Below are 22,058 nucleotides of genomic sequence, written 5' to 3'. Positions count from 1 at the left end.
TAAGGAAAATTTGACCTTTTTAATTAAAGAAATTTAAAGAGTAAAAGAGAAAAAATTTTAAATTTTTTTTTTAAAAATTGAAAACTAATAATTTTAGGGGACATGATAAACAAATTTCTATATATATATATATGTAAAAAATAAAATAAAAATTATATATATACATAGGGCGGGGCCAGGCCAGGTGGGCATGTTGTCACACCCCGCAATCAGAGGTTACGCTACTTAAGCACTACGCAAACATCCAGCAGCAGGTCCAATTTTGTGACAATTAATGTGCTCCCCTGGGCACACACGGGCTCCGCCCTTGCATATACTATATATATATTCATAAAACATCAATATTCATATACTTGTATTTCTTTGCAACCTACCTATTACCATGAACATGTCTAAAGGACTCAAGCTCCATTACTTCTTTGCTCTTTTGCTTATATTAAGCTTTATTTTCGCAGCGACTGAAGGCCGGGTTTTGAAAGATCTAAATACAGAAGCTTCTGGTGGAGGAGGGATGAAGCATTTCTTCGTCGGATTTTCTTTTCAGGATGCTAAGAATTCCGGCCCCAGCCATCGTGGTAGAGGTCACAAGAAGTGTACCCGTGGCCACTACTAGTGATCCCAATGATATATGTTGCATTCAGGAGCGGCTCAATATAATTTGAGACCTTAAGCGAAAAAAAATAAAATGGTCTTTTAATAAAATTTACCCATATGTTCATACTAGTAATATGCTCATTATTTGTTTTGTGATTTTTAAACGTAGTACTAAAAAAATTTCAATGTCTAGTTCTATCATTAGCTAATTGACTATGTACTTTATAGAAGACATATTCAACAATATAAATAAAAATGATGATAACTCACAAACAAAATAAATAATTTTATGATAACAAAATTTAATAAAACTATAAACTAATTGAAGTTATAGAACAATAGAAACTGATTTAGAAGAATTTGGTTCAATATTCCAAAAAATTCTTTAATAGAATAAAAGTTCATTCAAAGTCTTGTGACGGTGTGAGGTTGTAAATTGTAGGAGTGGAGAAGATGAAAAAAATAAATAAATAACTAAATTTATAACGAGAGGAGAAAAAATATGTGAGGAATAAGAAAAAAAAGAGAATATAAAAGTTAATAGGTGTGTTAAAAAATATAGAAAGTTTCACAAGTCCCATCACAATGGATAATATTTATGGTTGGTGTAATGATAACGAGAAGTAATATATAAGGATGAGAGAGAGAGAGAAAAAAAAAAAAAAAAAGTAATATAAGTATATTTTGGGCCTAATATTAAATTTCTCTATTGATTGAGGTTTAATAATAGAAGAAAATAAAGGTAGCTTATATGGAAAAAAATTTGGGGCCCTAAAAAAAGAAAGAATAAGGTGATAAACAATAAAAATCTTTCAGGTCATTGTCAAATCCATCTATTTGTTGATGTTTAATAATTAACATAATTATTTAAAAAAAAAATTATAATATATAAAGAAATAAAAAATTATGAGGCCTTCTTATTGACTGAGGCCTTAAGCGATAGCCTCACTCGCCTAAAGCTCTAGCCGCCCCTAGTTATATTCACTCCTAATTTTTTGTTTCTTTTTTATACAAGTTTCATCATACTGGTGCTCATTTTTTCTCAAGATACAAGTGATGAAACATACCCTTTGGTATTTTCATTTTCATTTTTTTTTTTTTTTTTTTTTTGGGATGAATAAATATTTCTTCTATTGAAATAATATTATGAGCCCTTTAAAACTCAGAGGTGCCATTCATGGATTGATGACTTTCATAATATATGCTCTTCTTAATTTCGAATGTACTTATGAAATAACACTCATAGCCAAATAGCTAATTCGAAAATTATTAACATAAAAATTGAAAATTAACTTAGTTCCTTTTTTTTTTAGTTATTATCATTATTGTTTTTTTATTGATGTTATGTCCACAAATTGATATTTTTCAAAAATTAAAATAGCCTCTACTAATTAGCCTTAAATTTCAAAGGTTTATTTTTATTTTATTTTATTTTTATTATTATTTTTTTTTTTCAAAAGTTAAAAAATTGTAAAATGTATAGATAAGTATAACTGAACAAGGCCTGAATATATAAGCCCGAGAAGCCCAAAGGTCAAAAAACTTTTACAAGAAGCCCAACGAAAGTTTTGTTTGAGGAGTTCAGTATTTATTACATACAATAAAAAATGTAAATCAATAGCTATACCGTAAGCTTGCAAAAAATAATTTGCTATCCAGCCCATACACATTTTTCATTGCAAGAATGTTAGGGCCAGTTTGGTGTGCAAGAATGAAATAAAGTGGGAATGGAATGAAACTGAGAATGGAATGAGAATGACTATTCCATTCTAGTGTTTGGTTGCAAACATGGAATGATGTAAATATGAATGATGATTCTCATTCATGTGTTTGGTTGAACTAATTTAAAAGTTGGAACGGAATTAATTTACATTGATTTCTCTAAATTACCCTTTATCATGAATAAATAAATTTAACAAAAAAATTAATGTAAGAAATGAAATTGGGGCAAGATTATAGCAAAAAGGCAAGAAGACAGACGCTATGTTGAGAAGAAGGTGATCGAACAAAGAGGAAGCGTCTCCGGCGGTGGTGGTGAGATAAGGGGTAGTGAGAGAGGAAGACGGAGGAAGATAAGGAAGTCGAATCTGTCTTCGGCGGCGGAGGAAGACAGCGGAGGCAGACGACGAAGGTGAAACCAGCGTTTGGAGACGAGAGAGGCGGCTAGGTTGTGTTGTGTTGTGTTGTGGTCTTGTATGTTCCACCATTGAGAAAGGAGATAATGATGGCGACAGAGCAAGATGGTTAGATTATGTGAGAAGTATAACAGATCTGATATCGGGGACGAAGATTGTGGCAATGTCGAAGGAGTTGAACGTGTGATCCAGACTTCCTAAGGTCTTTGATCTCAACTGTGTTTCTGGATTGTTCAATAACTTCCTCTAGTTCGCCCACCTTTGTCGTTGCCGTGGTTCTAGGTTGTGGAAGGAACTCCGAAGTCAATGGATTGGAAGAGAACAAAGATGGGTTTAGAAAAGAGATGATGAACAGGTTTTCTTGTTATGATTTTTTTAATCCTATTCGATGTGGGAATGGAATGCCCATTCTATTGGTAAAGAGAATGAGCGATTTTGGTAGAATGACTATTCTCTGAGAATGGTGGAGAATGATGATTCCACCTTTAATAGCCCACAACAAACACAAGAAAAACATTTCATTCCCTCTGATTTAATTCCATTCATCCACACCAAATATGGCCTTAAGGGTTAGACTCTCCAATACAAGGAGTAATCCAACAACTCGAACAACAGGGTACTCATTAGTTCTGCACACACTCAAAAAGTAGTTTTGTTGCAATGGGTTTTTAATTAAAAGGGAAATTTTAAAAATACTCTACTTAATTTTGTATAATTTAAAAAATGCTAACTTTTTCAAACTAATAGATTTGACTACTAATTTCTTGAAACTAATTACAAAACTATACTAAAACACTATTTACATTTTTTATGATCCAAAATACCCTTCATTTTGTTTTTCTCACTCTAGCCTTTACAGCGATGTTGTCATTTTAGGGCATATTTTTCTCCCTTCTTTCTTGATACTCTCTCTTCCGATTCAAGGGCGATCGATTTCACTATATCAAAGATCGAAGGTGCTATTGATTTATCATAATATTGTGCTATTGAGTTTTCTTTCGGCGATTGTATAATTGAATGCATGATTTTAAGAAAAAAAAAAAAAAAAAAAAAAAAAACTGTCTGTTTGTCGTGTTCAGTATTCTGGGTAATGACCATATGCTTTTTCTTACCAGAAATAACTCTGGTGATGGTCTAAATGCAAAAACTTTTTCTTTGTATGAGTACTTTCCAGATCCACATATCCAATAGCTGAAGATTGGGAAGAAAACTTGCCTTAATAAATGATAGGAGGCCTTCTTCAGCGTACTGTTATTATATCTACAGTTGAGTTTAATGTTTTCTCCATTAATACATTTTATTCATTCTCAGAACTGATGCAACTGAAATTATTAATTTTTTTTCTGGCAAATAAAAAAATTGTCACACCTATTTCGAAATTATGAAATTCTTTCACCCAATGAAATTTAACACTGTTATTTCTACATGATGTTGGCTTACCTAGTGCTCTTGTGAATGATGGTGGTTTGGCAAATAATTAACATTGTAAAACTGATGGTGAGCAAGAGATAAACTTGGAATGCTAATATCCTTGAACTTACTCTTCTCTTTCAATGTAGTAGAGGTATCAGACATCATAGATCTCAATGAAAACCTCCTTGAGCTAGATACAGAAGAAGCAGTTGCTGTTTACTCATCATATTTGTTAAAAACCATGATTGCAGGGTCAGATCGGGTAGAACATTTGATGAGAGTGATAAGAAACATTAATTCAAGTATTATGTTGGTTTTTGAAGTTGAGGCGAACCACAATTCACCAGTTTCTGTGAATCGTTTCCTTGAAGCTCTCTTTTACTATGGTGGATATTTTTATTCCCTGGAAGACTGTATGGATCGGAATGACACACACATATCTTTTTTTGAATCTACATGTATGTCTTTTTAATACAGTAAGGAATATTATTGCAGCTGAGGGAAAGGAAACCCGACACGTAAATATCAATGTTTGGAGAGCTTTTTTTGCACGGTTTGGGATGAAGGAAATAGAACTGAGCTCGTCATCTTTGTATCCAGCAAGCCTGGCGGTTAAGAACTTTGCTTGTAAAAGTTCTTGCACACTTGGTATGGATGGAAAATGTCTGATTATTGGGTGGAAGGGAACGCCAATATATTATCTTTCTGCTTGGAAGTTTCAATGAGGGGAATGAATGGATTTATCAGTCTTCCATTTAATTCTCTTTTATGATTCTGTATAAAGTTTCGAATTGAACTTGCACTTTTCTAATGAGCTCTCATTGTCAGGTCAAATACTGTGAGAGGGATTGCAGGAGTATTTGAAGATTTATCATGATAAATGCCTTCACAACTCTGCTGATGTACAGAGCACAGTTCATATTTGGGTTTGCTTATCCTATGCTCTTATTCCACTTGTTGGCTCCTTAAAGTGGAGCCGCATTGGCATGTATGCTAGGAGGGTATTTTGGACCATAAAAAAATGTAAATAGTGTTTTAGTATAGTTTTAGTTTAAAAAAGTTAGCATTTTTTAAATTATACAAAATTAGGTAGAGTATTTTTAAATTTTCCCTAATTAAAATGTGATTTATGTATTACAATAATTTATAAATAACATTTTTCGGGAAGCTAAATTACATTTGTAATTGTAATGATGATGTATGAATATTTTACATGATCTCTAGGGCCCATAAAAAAAAAGGGCCAAAGCCGAAGTCCAAGATCAACATATACAGCAGTTAGAAATCCCAAAATGGTCCGCACCCAAAAGAACTAAGCTGGCCCATTTAGAAGCAGCCAATTTGAAAATATAAGACCGTTGTGAATAGAAGAATTATGAAACTCTACCATTATAGTTGTGACGACTTTGAGTATGTTCACATCTCCATTGCAACCGATTTTTTGATTTTATTATAGATTTATTTTATTTTAGTAGAGTATTTGCAGTCATTTGTTGCATCACGTTATCGTTGTAACCAATAATTTCTCATTCAGATCAACCACAATGTTTGAATAAAATAAAAAAACTAGGGAAATTATTTGATTCAATACTCCATTTTTCTTTTTTGGAATTTAGTGCTTTTATATATTATTCTAAAAAGTTGCATATATATTAAGAAAATAAATTGTAGTTCTAAAATCTTTTAGATTTATAAAACTCCACATATGATGTGCTTTAAAGTTTATTCAAAATATTGTAAAATTAGAGGAGTTGAATGAAAAAATAAATAAATAAATAAAATTGTTGTCTTCACCAAATAATAAAAAATGCACCAAATACTCAGGCCCAAAACTTAAGCCGATGGTGATGATTATAGTGTTCTGATAAATTTTGTAAAAGGAATTTGAAGTATTTTTAATAATTGTGATACCCCCTAATTTTGGAACACGGATTGATCAAGTCCGCGCACAAAATCAAGGGATATCAAAACAATTTAAGTATTTAACAAGCACAGAATACAAAGATGAATAATAAAGAATAAATAAACCGCTGAAGAAAACTAATAAATAAATATTACTTAATGATTCTCCAACAATTACAATTAACATTATCCAATAATCCAATACTATTTAAAAGTACACAAGATGAATAGACGAATGACAGTCTCCCAGCTGCGGATCCTCAACCTCGAGACTGGAACCTCTAATAACCTGAAAAATAAATCGTGGGTTAGACCCTACGAGCAAGTTCACTCTACCAGGCCTCTGAAAACCAATAAGCAGATCATCTCTGATCAAAACCAAACCTAATAAAGTTTTAACTTTAATAAAGCACGATATACATGTCTATATATAATTATATATACTATACTAATCACATCCATTAATAGGTTTATTAAATTTCCATACCTATTAAATAATTATTAAAATAATATTCATACCTAGACCAATCTATCATTTCATTTTATAAAAACTCCTTTGACCTTAATCCCATCCTAGTCAGTTGTCTAATCATTTAAACAACAAATTATAATAAAAGAAATACTCTATTTAATCCCAACCCGATAATGATTTTAATTGTTTAAATCACATATCCAAAATTCAAGTTTTGACAAATCATCCACGTCTTCCCCAATATTATTTTATTAATGTAAAATAATACACTAACCAGTAAGTACTAAACTATTCTCATTTAAGAATATCTAACCCTAATCCAATCCATACATACAACAACCATAGATGATATTTTAATCATCTAACACATAACAAAGTAATTATGCTTTGGCAAATCAACCATGCCATTGTAAATATTTTTATTTATATATTGGCAATTCAACCATGCCTCCATAAGTATATTTATTTATACATTGGCAATTCAACCATGCCTCCGTGTATGTATATTTATACATTGGCAATTCAACCATGCCTCCACAGGTATATTTATTCATACATTTAATTAGCAATTCATCCATACTTTCCATATATGTATTCTATTCATACAAATATTTAGATAATATATTTAATCATTTGACAATTCATCCATGCCCACACTTTAACCATGAATTAACTTTAAAATTAACAATACGCTAAATCATACATAGCCATCACATGCATATTATACGCATATCATTAATTTAACAACCAGCCTATTAAGATATGCCAAATAAGAATGATAATATTAATCATCTTAAATGATTTATATATATATATACCTACACATATGTTATTTAATGTATATATGTGTTTAAAACCTTCTTTAATAATCCTTGATTATTTAAAATCAATATACATACATACATACATATATATATATATTCATCCTTCCATACAGCTCATAGACAAATTAAACTATATATACCCATATATAAATAATTATATATATATATATATATATATATATATATATATATATACACTTCCTTCCATAACAAATTATTAATTTATTATATTTACCCAAATTAGTGCAACTAAATATGTCAGAAATAGTTTCCTAATTAATAAATCTTTTAAAATTATCGGGGTATTACATTCTTCATATATAAAATTATTTTCCTAACAAATAATAGGAAAATAAATCCTAATAAATTCCTAAAAATATCAGAAAAAATCCAGAAAATTACAGAACAATTCTAGAAAATAAAGAAACCATAATTAACTCTCTTGGGTCACAAATCCACCTATAGATTGATTTTAAAATATACATAACACCTATATATATCAATTAAAATCCAATAATCTAAAAATCAAATATAATAGTTTATACTTTTTAATTATTCCAATCTAACCATAATTTTTAAACAAATAAATTTAATTAAAGCCTTGATACTCAAGGTGAAATCCTTATGAGTTCTAAGAGGAAAGTTAGAGAAAACTCGCCTGAAAGTTTCGAAACGAAACCGACGCTTTAAGCTTTAATTATCTCTTCCAATTCCGACGTCCTCCTTTTCAGATCTGACCTCCTCCTTGTCAGCCCTTCTTCTTCCTCTCTCTCTGTCTGTTTTATTTTTCTAACGTGTAAAACCTTTAACCCTAAAGCCTTATGTGTATTTTTATACACCTTAAATTCCAAATCCTATTCCAACTAGTATTATGATAATAATCTTTAAATAATTTATATCTATAAACATATATAAATATATAAATATATATTCCTTCCATAATTAACTCATTAGTTAATTAAATCATATATACTTATAAATATCAATAAATATATATCTATATATATATCTTTCCATAACAATTATTAATTAATTATATTTATATATAATTATATATATATATATATATATATATATATATATATAATTGATACAAAAGTGATCATTTAAATAATTAAATAACCACGGACCTTCATTAATTAACCCAATAAGGTTTCATACAAGCCCAAGACCACATCTTTTGGTCCAACTTTCCTTAAGCCCAATCCAATTAATTTAAATAAATAAGATAATTAATTAAATACAGAAATTAAAATAACTAATTACATGAAACACATAAACAAACAAGAATTTACAACTAAGTCATATAATACCAATAAAATCAACACACCAATAATTCAATCAATAATCAACCACACAAACAATCAATCATCATACATAATCACGAAATATAATTTAATTAAAATAAGATAATTAATCTAGCACTCAATAAAATAAAATAAATCATTGAAAAATAAAATAAAATAATTAATCCTAATTAATAAATCTTTTAAAATTATCGGGGTATTACAATAATAGTTGTTTTTTAAACGATGCTATCAATTAAGTGATCCTAAAAAATAGAGGATGAATATAATAAGGCAATATAGGTAATTTTGTCTTTGAAAGTTCATGTTGTTTTAATGGACATGCTAGTGGGATCATTTGATTATCATATTAATTTGTATTTTTGTGCCATGTACATTCTACCTAACAAATCGATCTAATCTTTCTATTTGAGTATCACGAATCATAAAAAATATAACAAAAAAATTAATCTCCAATAATTTGGCAAAATGGATCGAGTAAAAACGAAGAATTTTTTCACACATCTGCCATTTTCAACGGAAAAAATGAATTATGCAAGTTGATGACTAAGGCCATGGAAATTAAATTACACTTTCTGTCACACACACACACACACACATATATATATATATATTTCTCCTTATTTACCAACTTGAATTATTATTTTTTACTTCTGTTCCCAATTGATCCACATTCAATGCGTTTTCTCCTAAACTATGACCCACTTGACTTCCACAGAAAGAATAAATAATATCAGAACCCTAGTATTACCCTATAAGTCTAAACTCAGTTGGCAATTAAAGTATAAAATAAGGAAAATTTGACCTTTTAAAAAACGTAATTAAAGAAATTTAAAGAGTAAAAGAGAATAAATAGAAAAAATTTAAAAACTAATAATTCTAGGGATATTAAAAACAAATTTCTATATATATATATGTGTGTGTGTAAAAAATAAAATAAAAATCATATATATACATAGGGCGGGGCAGGCTAGGAGGGCATGTTGTCACGCCCCGCAATCAGAGGTTACGCCACGCAGGCGCCACATAGACGTCCAGTAGAAAGTCCAAATCTATGACAATGTGCTCCCCTGGACACACACTGGCTCGGCTCTTGCATATACTATATATATGTATATTCATAAAACATCAATATTCATAAACTTGTATTTCTTTGCAACCTACCTGTTGCCATGATCATGTCTAAAGGACTCAAGCTCCATTACTTCTTTGCTCTTTTGCTTGTATTAAGCTTTATTTCCATAGCGACTGAAGGCCGGGTTTTGAAAGATCTGAATACAAAAGCTTCTGGTGAAGGAGGGATGAAGCATTTCTTTGCTGGATTTTCTTTTCAGGATTCTAAGCATTCCGGCCCCAGCCATGGTGGTATAGGTCACAAGCAACGTACCCGTGGCCACTACTAGTGTTCCCAATGATATATGTTGCATTCATTCCTATTATTATTATTAATTTTTTGTTTATTTTTTATAGAAGTTTCATGATACAAGTGCTCATTTTTTCTTAAGATACAAGGGATGAAACATATCCTTTGGTATTTTCATTTTTTTTTTTTTTTTTTTTTTTTTTGGGATGAATAAGTATTTCTTCTATTGAAATAATATTACGAGCCTTTAAAACTCAGTGCTGCCATTCATGGATTGATGACTTTCATAATATATCCTCTTTAATTTCGAATGTATTTGTGAAATAGCACTAATAGCCAAACAGCTGATTCAAAAATTATTAACATAAAAATTGAAAATTAACTTAGCCCCTTTTTTTATGGTTATTATCATTATTGTTTCTTTATTGATGTTACTGAAACAGATGTCCACAAATTGATGTTTTTCAAAAATTAAAATAGCCTCCACTAATTAGGGTTATTCATTTTTATTATTATTTTTTATTTTTTATTTTTTATTTTTTTTTCAGGTGTAAAATGTATAGAGGCCTGAATATATAGGCCTAAGAAGCCCAAAGGTCAAAAAAAGCTTCTGGTGGAGGAGGGATTTCTTTTCAGGACCCTAAGCATTCCGGCCCCAGCCATGGTGGTATAGGTCACTAGCAGCGTACCCGCGACCACTGCTAGTGGAGCAGTTATTGAATACCCCAAGGGTATGGTACCCCGGGGTAGTGAGGGCCCTTGGATTATAGATGTGGTGGTGGGCTCCACCACATCCAAGGGTTGGTATGCCCCGGGGGTATGTACCCCCGGGGTATTCAATAATTTTCCCTACTAGTGATCCCAATTATATATGTTGCATTCATTCCTATTATTATTATTATTAATTTTTTGTTTCTTTTTTATACAAGTTTCATCATACAAGTGCTCATTTTTTCTTAAGATACAAGGGATGAAGCATAGCCTTTGCTATTTTCATTTTCAGATTTTGTGTTTTTTTTTTTTTTTGGTTTTTTTTTGGGATGAATAACTATTTCTTCTATTGAAATAATATTATGAGCCTTTAAAACTCAGAGCTGCCATTCATGGATTGATGACTTTCATAATTTATCCCCTTCTTAATTTCGAATGTATTTATGAAATAGCACTCATAGCCAAACAGCTGATTCGAACCCCCCCCCCCCCCCTTCTTTTTTTTTTTTTCGTTATTATCATTAATGTTTTTTTATTGATGTTACTGAAACATATGTCCACAACTTGATGTTTTTCAAAAATTAAAATAGCCTCCACTAATTAGATTTTTTTTTTTTTTTTTTTTTTTTTTTTTTCAATTGTAAAATGTATAAATAAGTATAACTGAACAAGGCCTGAATATAGGCCCAAGAAGCCCAAAGGTCAAAAAACTTTTACAAGAAGTCCAACAACAATCTTGCATGAGGAGTTCAGTATTTATTACATAATGTAAACAATGTAAATCAATAGCTATACCATAAGCTTTCAAAAAATAATTTGCTATCTAGCCCATACACACTTTTCATTGCAAGAATGTTAAGGGTTAGAGGGGAGGAAAGGGTGCAAGGTTCTTGAACACGGACACTCTAACCCAAGGAGTAATCCAACCACCCGAGCAACACGGAACTCATTAGTCCATACACACACTCAAAAAGTAGTTTTGATGGAATGGCTTTTAATTAAAATGTGATTTATATACTACAATAATTTATAAATAACATCTCTTTTTTGGGAAGCTAAATTACATTTGTAATTGTAATGCTGATGTATGAATATTTTACATGATTTATTAGGGCCCATAAAAAAAAGGGCCAAGACCAAAGTCCAAGATCAACATATACAGCAGTTAGAAAGCCTAAAATGGTCCGTACCCAAAAGAACTAAGCTGGCCCATTTAAAAGCAACCAATTTGAAAATAAAAGACCCGTGCATAGCATTTCACATTCTGTTTTAAACTAGGGGTGGTCACACACAAGATCAAATTAGAACATTAATTTTATTTCAATTCGTTCTCAACAGATTAGGCAAATTTTAATTCGTTACCGATCGAATCGAATTGGATCAACAGATTAAATTTTATCTAAATTATTCATTATTATTTATTTATCTTTTAATTATAACTTAATAGATAAAATTTTAATTTATTAATATTAATTTATATATTCAAATAATTATTAATTAAAAAATTCATTAAATTATTATTAACTAATTAAATTAATTAATGAAGCGAAATTTTTAACAGTTTAATAACTACAGGATTTAATTTTTTTTAATCTGCCGCTACGGGGTGTATAGCAATCCAACCACTGCCACCATTCCCACCCCCACAACCTCCACCAGATATATATATATACCACCAACAGCGCCGCCCCACAACCAGTCTGTAGCACCACCGCTACCATCATCGCCCTCCCAATCACATCCACCATTCCAAGTTTCCAACCCCACAATCTCCACTGCCACCACCAAATTGACACCAAATCAATTAGGTCTTCTGGATCGGCGGTGGAATTTCCTCAATAACACTGGGATTGGAATTCTCTATTGAACGATGTGGGATCTATTCCCCAATTCACTGAATTTCAATATCTTGTCTCTTTCATTCCGAACTAGTTCGTCAATTTCACTTGCATCAATTCAAATATTCGAGAAGATTACCATCAAATTGAGGGGAAGTCTGGTTTGAGTTCGTGGACGAGCTTATTTGAGCCTCCGATTGCATCGAATCAAACGACCCACAACCAGCGCACTTGATATTGGCGCGACGTAATCAACAGCTCGGTGGTTCGCCGGCCAACGGAATAATAGAAAGAAAAGCATATGAAAAATAAAATTTAATGGAAGAAGTAAGTACTGAACACTGATACAATTTTTCATTAAACAAAAAACCTTTATATAGGCAAATACACCAACACATAAAAGCAAAAATTAAGGAAACAAATAAGCCACTAACAATAACATACTCCCACTACTGCATCAATAGTGGAGCTCCTAAATACTAGCTCAGCTCCTAAAGACTAGCTCTTCTTATTGCTTCACTTCCTAAAGACTAGGACAAAATAAACAAATCATGACTCACATGACAGCACAACAAACTCAGCTTTTCCAACATTCCCTCCCTTAAACTGAATGTTATGTCTGAAACATCAGTTTATTGGGTCACCTTCAAAGTACTCTCCCTCAATTTGAATCATTTGAAGTGCAAACACCAAGCAACTTCCTTAATTTCTAAAACGTAGGAAATTTGAGGGGCTTGGTTAGTATATCAGCAACTTGGTCTTCACTCTTGCAGTAAGTGAGATCAATAATTCCATCATTTGTGAGATCCCTCAAGAAGTGATACTTCACATCTATATGCTTGCTTCGTCCATGGAGAACAGGATTTTTAGAAAGTTTTATGGCTGAACTGCTATCACAATAGATCGTTGTTGCTCCTTGTTGCTTGAAGTGTAGCTCTTCAAGTATTTTCTTCAACCAAATAGCTTGACAGGCACATGAAGTTGAAGCAACGAATTCGGCTTCAGTGGTTGACAAAGTAACAATGGGTTGCTTCTTTGATGACCATGAAACAGCCCCTGAACCCAGCATAAAAGCATACCCCGAAGTGATCTTTCTATCATCTTGATCTCCTGCATAATCACTGTCAGTAAAGCCTATCAAAAATTGATGTTTTTCAAAAATTAAAATAGCCTCCACTAATTAGGGTTATTCATTTTTATTATTATTTTTTATTTTTTATTTTTTTTCAGGTGTAAAATGTATAGAGGCCTGAATATATAGGCCTAAAAAGCCCAAAGGTCAAAAAAAGCTTCTGGTGGAGGAGGGATTTCTTTTCAGGACCCTAAGCATTCCGGCCCCAGCCATGGTGGTATAGGTCACTAGCAGTGTACCTGCGACCACTACTAGTGGAGCAGTTATTGAATACCCCAGGGGTATGGTACCCCGGGGTAGTGAGGGCCCTTGGATTATGGATGTGGTGGTGGGCTCCACCACATCCAAGGGTTGGTATGCCCCAGGGGTATGTACCCCCGGGGTATTCAATAATTTTCCTTACTAGTGATCCCAATTATATATGTTGCATTCATTCCTATTATTATTATTATTAATTTTTTGTTTCTTTTTTATACGAGTTTCATCATACAAGTGCTCATTTTTTCTTAAGATACAAGGGATGAAGCATAGCCTTTGCTATTTTCATTTTCAGATTTTGTGATTTTTTTTTTTTTTTTTTTTTTGGTTTTTTTTTTGGGGATGAATAACTATTTCTTCTATTGAAATAATATTATGAGCCTTTAAAACTCAGAGCTGGCATTCATGGATTGATGACTTTCATAATATATCCCCTTCTTAATTTCGAATGTATTTATGAAATAGCACTCATACCCCCCCCCCCCCCCCCCCCCCCCCTCTTTTTTTTCGTTATTATCATTAATGTTTTTTTATTGATGTTACTGAAACATATGTCCACAAATTGATGTTTTTCAAAAATTAAAATAGCCTCCACTAATTAGAATTTTTTTTTTTTTTTTTTCAATTGTAAAATGTATAAATAAGTATAACTGAATAAGGCCTGAATATAGGCCCAAGAAGCCCAAAGGTCAAAAAACTTTTACAAGAAGTCCAACGACAATCAGTTCAGTATTTATTACATAATGTAAACAATGTAAATCAATAGCTATACCATAAGCTTTCAAAAAATAATTTGCTATCTAGCCCATACACACTTTTCATTGCAAGAATGTTAAGGGTTAGAGGGGAGGAAAGGGTGCAAGGTTCTTGAACACGGACACCCTAACCCAAGGAGTAATCCAACCACTCGAGCAACACGGAACTCATTAGTCCATACACACACTCAAAAAGTAGTTTTGATGGAATGGCTTTTAATTAAAATGTGATTTATATACTACAATAATTTATAAATAACATCTCTTTTTTGGGAAGCTAAATTACATTTGTAATTGTAACGGTGATGTATGAATATTTTACATGATCTATTAGGGCCCATAAAAAAAAGGGCCAAGACCAAAGTCCAAGATCAACATATACAGCAGTTAGAAAGCCTAAAATGGTCCGTACCCAAAAGAACTAAGCTGGCCCATTTAAAAGCAACCAATTTGAAAATAAAAGACCCGTGCATAGCATTTCACATTCTGTTTTAAACTAGGGGTGGTCACACACAAGATCAGATTAGAACATTAATTTTATTTCAATTCGTTCTCAACAGATTAGGTAAATTTTAATTCGTTACCGATCGAATCGAATTGGATCAACAGATTAAATTTTATCTAAATTATTCATTATTATTTATTTATCTTTTAATTATAACTTAATAGATAAAATTTTAATTTATTAATATTAATTTATATATTCAAATAATTATTATTTAAAAAATTCATTAAATTATTATTAACTAATTAAATTAATTAATGAAGCGAAATTTTAACAGTTTAATAACTACAGAATTTAATTTTTTTTAATCTGCCGCTACGGGGTGTATAGCAATCCAACCACTGCCACCATTCCCACCCCACAACCTCCACCATATATATATATACCACCAACAGCGCCGCCCCACAACCAGTCTGTAGCACCACCGCTACCATCATCGCCCTCCCAATCACATCCACCATTCCAAGTTTCCAACCCACAATCTCCACTGCCACCACCAAATCAATTAGGTCTTTTGGATCGGCGGTGGAATTTCCTCAATAACACTGGGATTGGAATTCTCTATTGAACGATGTGGGATCTATTCCCCAATTCACTGAATTTCAATATCTTGTCTCTTTCATTCCGAACTAGTTCGTCAATTTCACTTGCATCAATTCAAATATTCGAGAAGATTACCATCAAATTGAGGGGAAGTCTGGTTTGAGTTCGTGGACGAGCTTATTCGAGCCTCCGATTGCATCGAATCAAATGACCCACAACCAGCGCACTTGATATTGGCGCGACGTAATCAACAGCTGGGTGGTTTGCCGGCCAACGGAATAATAGAAAGAAAAGCATATGAAAAATAAAATTTAATGGAAGAAGTAAGTACTGAACACTGATACAATTTTTCATTAAACAAAAAACCTTTATATAGGCAAATACACCAACACATAAAAGCAAAAATTAAGGAAACAAATAAGCCACTAACAATAACATACTCCCACTACTGCATCAATAGTGGAGCTCCTAAAGACTAGCTCAGCTCCTAAAGACTAGCTCTTCTTATTGCTTCACTTCCTAAAGACTAGGACAAAATAAACAAATCATGACTCACATGACAGCACAACAAACTCAGCTTTTCCAACATTCCTTCCCTTAAACTGAATGTTATGTCTGAAACATCAGTTTATTGGGTCACCTTCAAAGTACTCTCCCTCAATTTGAATCATTTGAAGTGCAAACACCAAGCAACTTCCTTAATTTCTGAAACGTAGGAAATTTGAGGGGCTTGGTTAGTATATCAGCAACTTGGTCTTCACTCTTGCAGTAAGTGAGATCAATAATTCCATCATTCGTGAGATCCCTCAAGAAGTGATACTTCACATCTATATGCTTGCTTCGTCCATGGAGAACAGGATTTTTAGAAAGTTTTATGGCTGAACTGCTATCACAATAGATCGTTGTTGCTCCTTGTTGCTTGAAGTGTAGCTCTTCAAGTATTTTCTTCAACCAAATAGCTTGACAGGCACATGAAGTTGCAGCAACGAATTCGGCTTCAGTGGTTGACAAAGTAACAATGGGTTGCTTCTTTGATGACCATGAAACAGCCCCTGAACCCAGCATAAAAGCATACCCCGAAGTGATCTTTCTATCATCTTGATCTCCTGCATAATCACTGTCAGTAAAGCCTATCAAATCTGATTTTTCTCCCTTTCTGTAAAACAGCCCAAAATCAATGGTTCCTTACAAATATCGAAAAATCCTCTTTGCAGCTAGAAGATGCATCTCTGATGGGCTCTCCATGTATCTACTAATGAGACTCACAACATGCATTATATCAGGTCTTGTTGTAACCAAATACATCAAACTCCCAACAATTTTCTTGTAAAAGGTGCTGTCAACTTTCCTTCCTTCAAGATCTTTAACTAGCTTTAAACCAAACTCAGTTGGTGTACTCACAGAATTGCAATTCTTCATCTGAAATCTATCTAAAATTGCTTTCATATATTTCTTTTGAGAAATAAAAATTCCAGCAGCAGATTGCACTACTTCTATACCAAGAAAATAATGCATCATTCCAAGATCGGACATATCAAATTCAACCATCATAGACTTCTTAAAATTTTCAAACATGGTATTATCATTTCCAGTAAAGATAAGATCATCAACATATAAGCACACAATGAGCATTTTTCCTCCATCTCCAATCTTTGTAAAAAGTGTATGCTCATATGGACATTTTTGAAATCCCTCCTTAGAAAAATAAGCATCTATACGACTATACCAAGCTCTTGGAGCCTGTTTTAGTCCATATAGTACCCTTTTTAATTTATAGACCTTACATCCACTTCCAAGTTTCACATAACCAGGAGGTTGATCAATAAATACCTCTTCTTGAAGTTCACCATGTAAGAATGCCGATTTCACGTCTAATTGAAAGATGGGCCATGAGTTTTGAGTTGCCAATGCAATCACCAATCTGATTGTATCATGTTGTACAACTGGAGCAAAAACTTCTTTATAGTCAATGCCGAACTTTTGCTTATAGCCTTTAGCTACTAAGGGTGCTTTGTATTTGTCAACTTCGCCGTTCTCCTTAAATTTTGTCTTGAACACCCATTTCACACCAGTGGTCTTTTGCCCTTTTGGAAGCTCTGTCAACTCCCAAGTGTTATTCTTTTCAATGGCCACAATTTCAGCATCCATGGCCTTCTGCCACTTTAATTCTTTGATGGCATCTTCAAAAATTACTGGATCACAATCTGAAAATAGAGCAAAATGAGTGAAAGCATCATCATTTTGATTAATTCCAGGTACCTCATAATCCTCCATCCATGTTGCCCTTTTTCTATTACGTTCTGGACGTGTGCTTGCTAGTGTGTGTATTTGATCTCCAAATTGACCATCATTTGCTGCTACTGTCGGAAGGCTTTGAGTATCTACTGGAACATTTTGAGTGGTTGTTGGTTGCAGCACATTCTTCATAGGTTGTTGCATTTTCTCATCACTGTCAAAATCTGCTGAAATATGTTGTCCAACACCGTTCTCGCTCCATGACCAAGTTTGATCTTCATCAAAAACAACATCGCGACTAATTACAATTTTCTTGGTGCTAGGATTGTAAAGCTTATAAGCTTTTGATTGGTCACTAACACCAAGAAAAATGCATTTTTCTCCCTTGTCGTCTAGTTTTTTCCTCCTCTCATCTGGAATGAGGGCATAAGCAATACACCCAAAAATTCTGAAATAATCTACCGCCGGTCTTCGTCCGCTTCATGCTTCCTCCGGTGTCGTATTTTGAATAGCAAAAGTTGGACTTCTGTTCAATATATGAATGCTCCAATTAACTGCTTCAGGCCAGAATTTTTTTTGAATGCCACTCCTTGTCAAAAGGCTTCGCACCATATTCAAAATAGTGCGATTTTTTCTTTCGCAAACTCCATTTTGTTGAGGTGTATACACTGCAGTAAGTTGCCTTTTGATTCTATGGATCTCACAAAAATTTGAAAAATCAAGTGAATTGTATTCTCCGCCACGATCAGTGCGAAGAACTTTTATTGGGCTTCCAACCTCTTTCTCAAAAAGTGCTTTATAGTTTTTAAAGACTACAAAAGCTTCAGATTTTTCTTGCAAAAAATAAGCCCATATTTTACGACTATAATCATCAATGAAGGTAATTATATATCTTTTACCTCCCTTAGAAGATGGATTTATTGGCCCGCAAAGGTCGGAATGCACCAGCTCTAAAGCTTTCTTTGCTCTCCATGATTTTCCTTGTGGAAATTGATTACGATGTTGTTTGCTAACAACATATTCTTCACAAACTTGTCGAGGACAGTCAATTTTAGGAAGGCCATTCACCATATTTTTCTGCTGTAACGTCTTGAGTCCACCAAAGTTTAGATGCCCGTAACGAAAATGCCATAGCCATGCTGCATCCTTCAATTTTGCTGAGAAGCATGAATGAGTGGTGTTGTGGAGCAAAAGTGGAAACATCCGATTTATCGTCATATTGACTTGAGCAATTAAGCCCACTTTTGCATCTTGAATTCGTCATACTCCATCTTTGATAGAAATCTCATATCCCTTTTCTTGCAGCTGTCCCACACTAAGCAGATTGGTCTTTAAATCTGGCACAAAAAGAACATTAGAGATAGTATGAATGGAATTTCCCTTGGTTTGGATAGCTACCTTTCCTTTTCCCATAACAGAGACTTTCGAATTGTCTCCAAACTTCACATCATCACGGAAGGATTCATCCAAATCAGAGAATGTAGACTTGTCTCCACACATATGATTGCTACAGCCAGTATCTAAGTACCATAAATTCTTGTTGGTTTCCTCCTTTGCACGACAAATCATCAACAAGGATACTTCTTCTTCCTTCTCTGCAAAGTTAGACTTTTCACCATGTTCTATATTTAAATTTGTTCGACATTCAGATTTATAATGGCCATACCGATGACATCTGTAGCATTCGACCTTGGACTTGTCTGTTGACATTGCTCTGAAATTGGTTGAATGGTGACTACCTCGTCCTTGGTGGTTGCCTCGTCCTTGGTTGCTACCTCGTCCTCTTCCTCTCCATTGAGAACCATGAAATTGGTTATCTTCAGACTTTTGATGTTGGAATTGTTGTTGGCTTCTTTGATCCTTGTTTCCTCCGCCTCCTCCTCTTCCTCGGCCTGCTGAATTTGGAGCTGAAATTTATTACTAGTTGTGACCTACAATGCTTGCTCCTCATTTTCTTGCTGTTTAAATTTTTGTTCATGAACCAACAATGAACCTTGCAGCTCATCCATTGAAAGATCATCCAGATCCTTTGATTCTTCAATTGAACAAACCACATAGTTAAATTTCGGCGTCAGTGATCGAAGAATTTTTTCAATTACAGTCACGTCCTCCATCTTGTCGCCATGGATACGCATCTTGTTAACGATTGCCATCATTCGAGAAAAATAGTCTACGACCGACTCTCCCGATTTCATCCGAAACATTTCGAACTCCGTATGAAGTGCTTGAAGTTGCTGCCTCTTCGCCCTTACTGATCCTAGGTACTTCTTCTTCATGGAATCCCAAATTTGCTTGGAAGTTTCTTTGCAAAGAATTGTTTCCAAGATTGACTGATCAATAGCTTGAAACAAATAGTTCTTGGCCTTGAGATCCTTCAACCGCTGCCCTTCTATCTCCGTGTTCTGCACTTTCGTCATTGTCGTGACTGCTGCTGGTTGTATTATTCCATCTGAAACGACTTGCCAATACTCCTTAGATCTTAAGAAGTTCTCCATTAGCATGCTCTAATGGTCATAGTGACCAGCAAAGCGTGGAATTGCAGGTTGCACAAAATTATTTTCAGAGGCCATTGCTGCTGCTACAAAAAAACAGATGAAATAGAAATAAAGCTGCTGCTATATCACTCTCTATCTCACGTACTGTATTTTTTTTTTGTTTGGCAACTCTCAAGTCCCACTTTTCTTTTCTCACTTTCTCTCTCTAGCTCTGATACCACTAATAAAAAGAAAAGCATATGAAAAATAAAATTTAATGGAAGAAGTAAGTACTGAACACTGATACAATTTTTTATTAAACAAAAAACCTTTATATAGGCAAATACACCAACACATAAAAGCAAAAATTAAGGAAACAAATAAGCCACTAACAATAACATACTCCCACTGCTGCATCAATAGTGGAGCTCCTAAAGACTAGCTCAGCTCCTAAAGACTGGCTCTTCTTATTGCTTCACTTCCTAAAGACTAGGACAAAATAAACAAATCATGATTCACATGACACCACAACAAACTCAGTTTTTCCAACACGGAATACCATTCCGGCGAGCTGCGTTTTACTTCACTTTCTGCAATCTCTACCACTCGGGGTTGGTTTGCAGGTGAATGCTATTTGATGTGCATGTTAGAGAGAGAAGGAAAAAGCTTGCCAGTTTTGATGTCTTCGTCGCAGGCTGAATCGCGACGATCCTTTCTAGCTCTTGCGGGTTGTGTCTGTTGGGAAACGTGCTAGTTTTAAAAACTTTTCGAGGGATTTAAATTCATAGATCTTGATTTATCACATAGAGACAAGTTTTATGAAAAAAATAAAATAAAATATGATGTATTATTCAACTAAAAGATTGAATACTTACATCAAGGTTTGAGTAAACCTCAGATCTCTCCTCTAAAGTGAATTTTCTCACTTATTGTAGATCCCTTTTGCTAGACATCTTTTCCATGGATCTCCATCTTCTTGGTAATGGTCTTGCCTTTAGGAATCACTCATAAGCCTCCTTGAATGACCTTGGAAAACTAGGCTTGTGGGAGCCTCCATTAGATGAGAACATAAACCCTAATTTTCTAGAGAGAGAAAATTTATTCCTTTTTCCTTCTCATCAAAAATCACCCCCTAAAATATACATAGACCATGTATATTTATAGGCAACATAAAAATAAAGAAAAGGAAACAACAAATCATTCTCCATCTCTAATTCATATGTCTCAAATCTAATATGATTCCAATATCAAGTTGGGCTATGAGTGAGAATCCATTGGGCCTATTATTTTATTGGCTACAATGAATTAATAATTGGCCCGGTCCATGGACCCAATTCAATTAATTCATAAATTAATTTCTACTCCACTAAAAGAAATTAATTGAACTCCAATTAAATAATAAATAATCTCTAAGTCAATATTGCACTTTGACCCCTCTATGCATAATTAGTTATCAGATAAATATAGCCATCAATCCGACTACTTAATTAATATATTTATTTTGGTACCTTTGATTATTTCTGGCTCGATCACAATAAAACATTTGTTTGACAAAAATAATAATTTAAATAAATAAATATATAATAAATCATTTTGT

General features: G+C 33.2%; 1 protein-coding gene across 1 annotated transcript; it reads right to left on the bottom strand.

Moving 5' to 3' along the window:
• Positions 1 to 19,247: 19,247 nt before the first annotated feature.
• On the bottom strand, positions 19,248 to 20,404 carry LOC132301327 (uncharacterized). Its single transcript, XM_059798591.1, has 3 exons — positions 19,970 to 20,404; positions 19,654 to 19,879; positions 19,248 to 19,582 (listed from the first exon to the last, which is right to left on the bottom strand). Exons 1-3 carry the CDS (start codon positions 20,402 to 20,404, stop codon positions 19,248 to 19,250), a joined length of 996 nt encoding a protein of 331 aa, XP_059654574.1.
• Between the last annotated feature and the right edge of the window lie 1,654 nt (positions 20,405 to 22,058).

This window comes from Cornus florida, unplaced genomic scaffold (assembly GCF_030987335.1).
Source record: "Cornus florida cultivar Cherokee Brave unplaced genomic scaffold, ASM3098733v1 CherokeeBrave_3.0.0_Hap2_Chr03, whole genome shotgun sequence".
In the NCBI taxonomy this organism is placed as follows: Eukaryota; Viridiplantae; Streptophyta; class Magnoliopsida; order Cornales; family Cornaceae; genus Cornus; species Cornus florida.
This window is presented reverse-complemented; position numbering and strand designations above follow the sequence as displayed.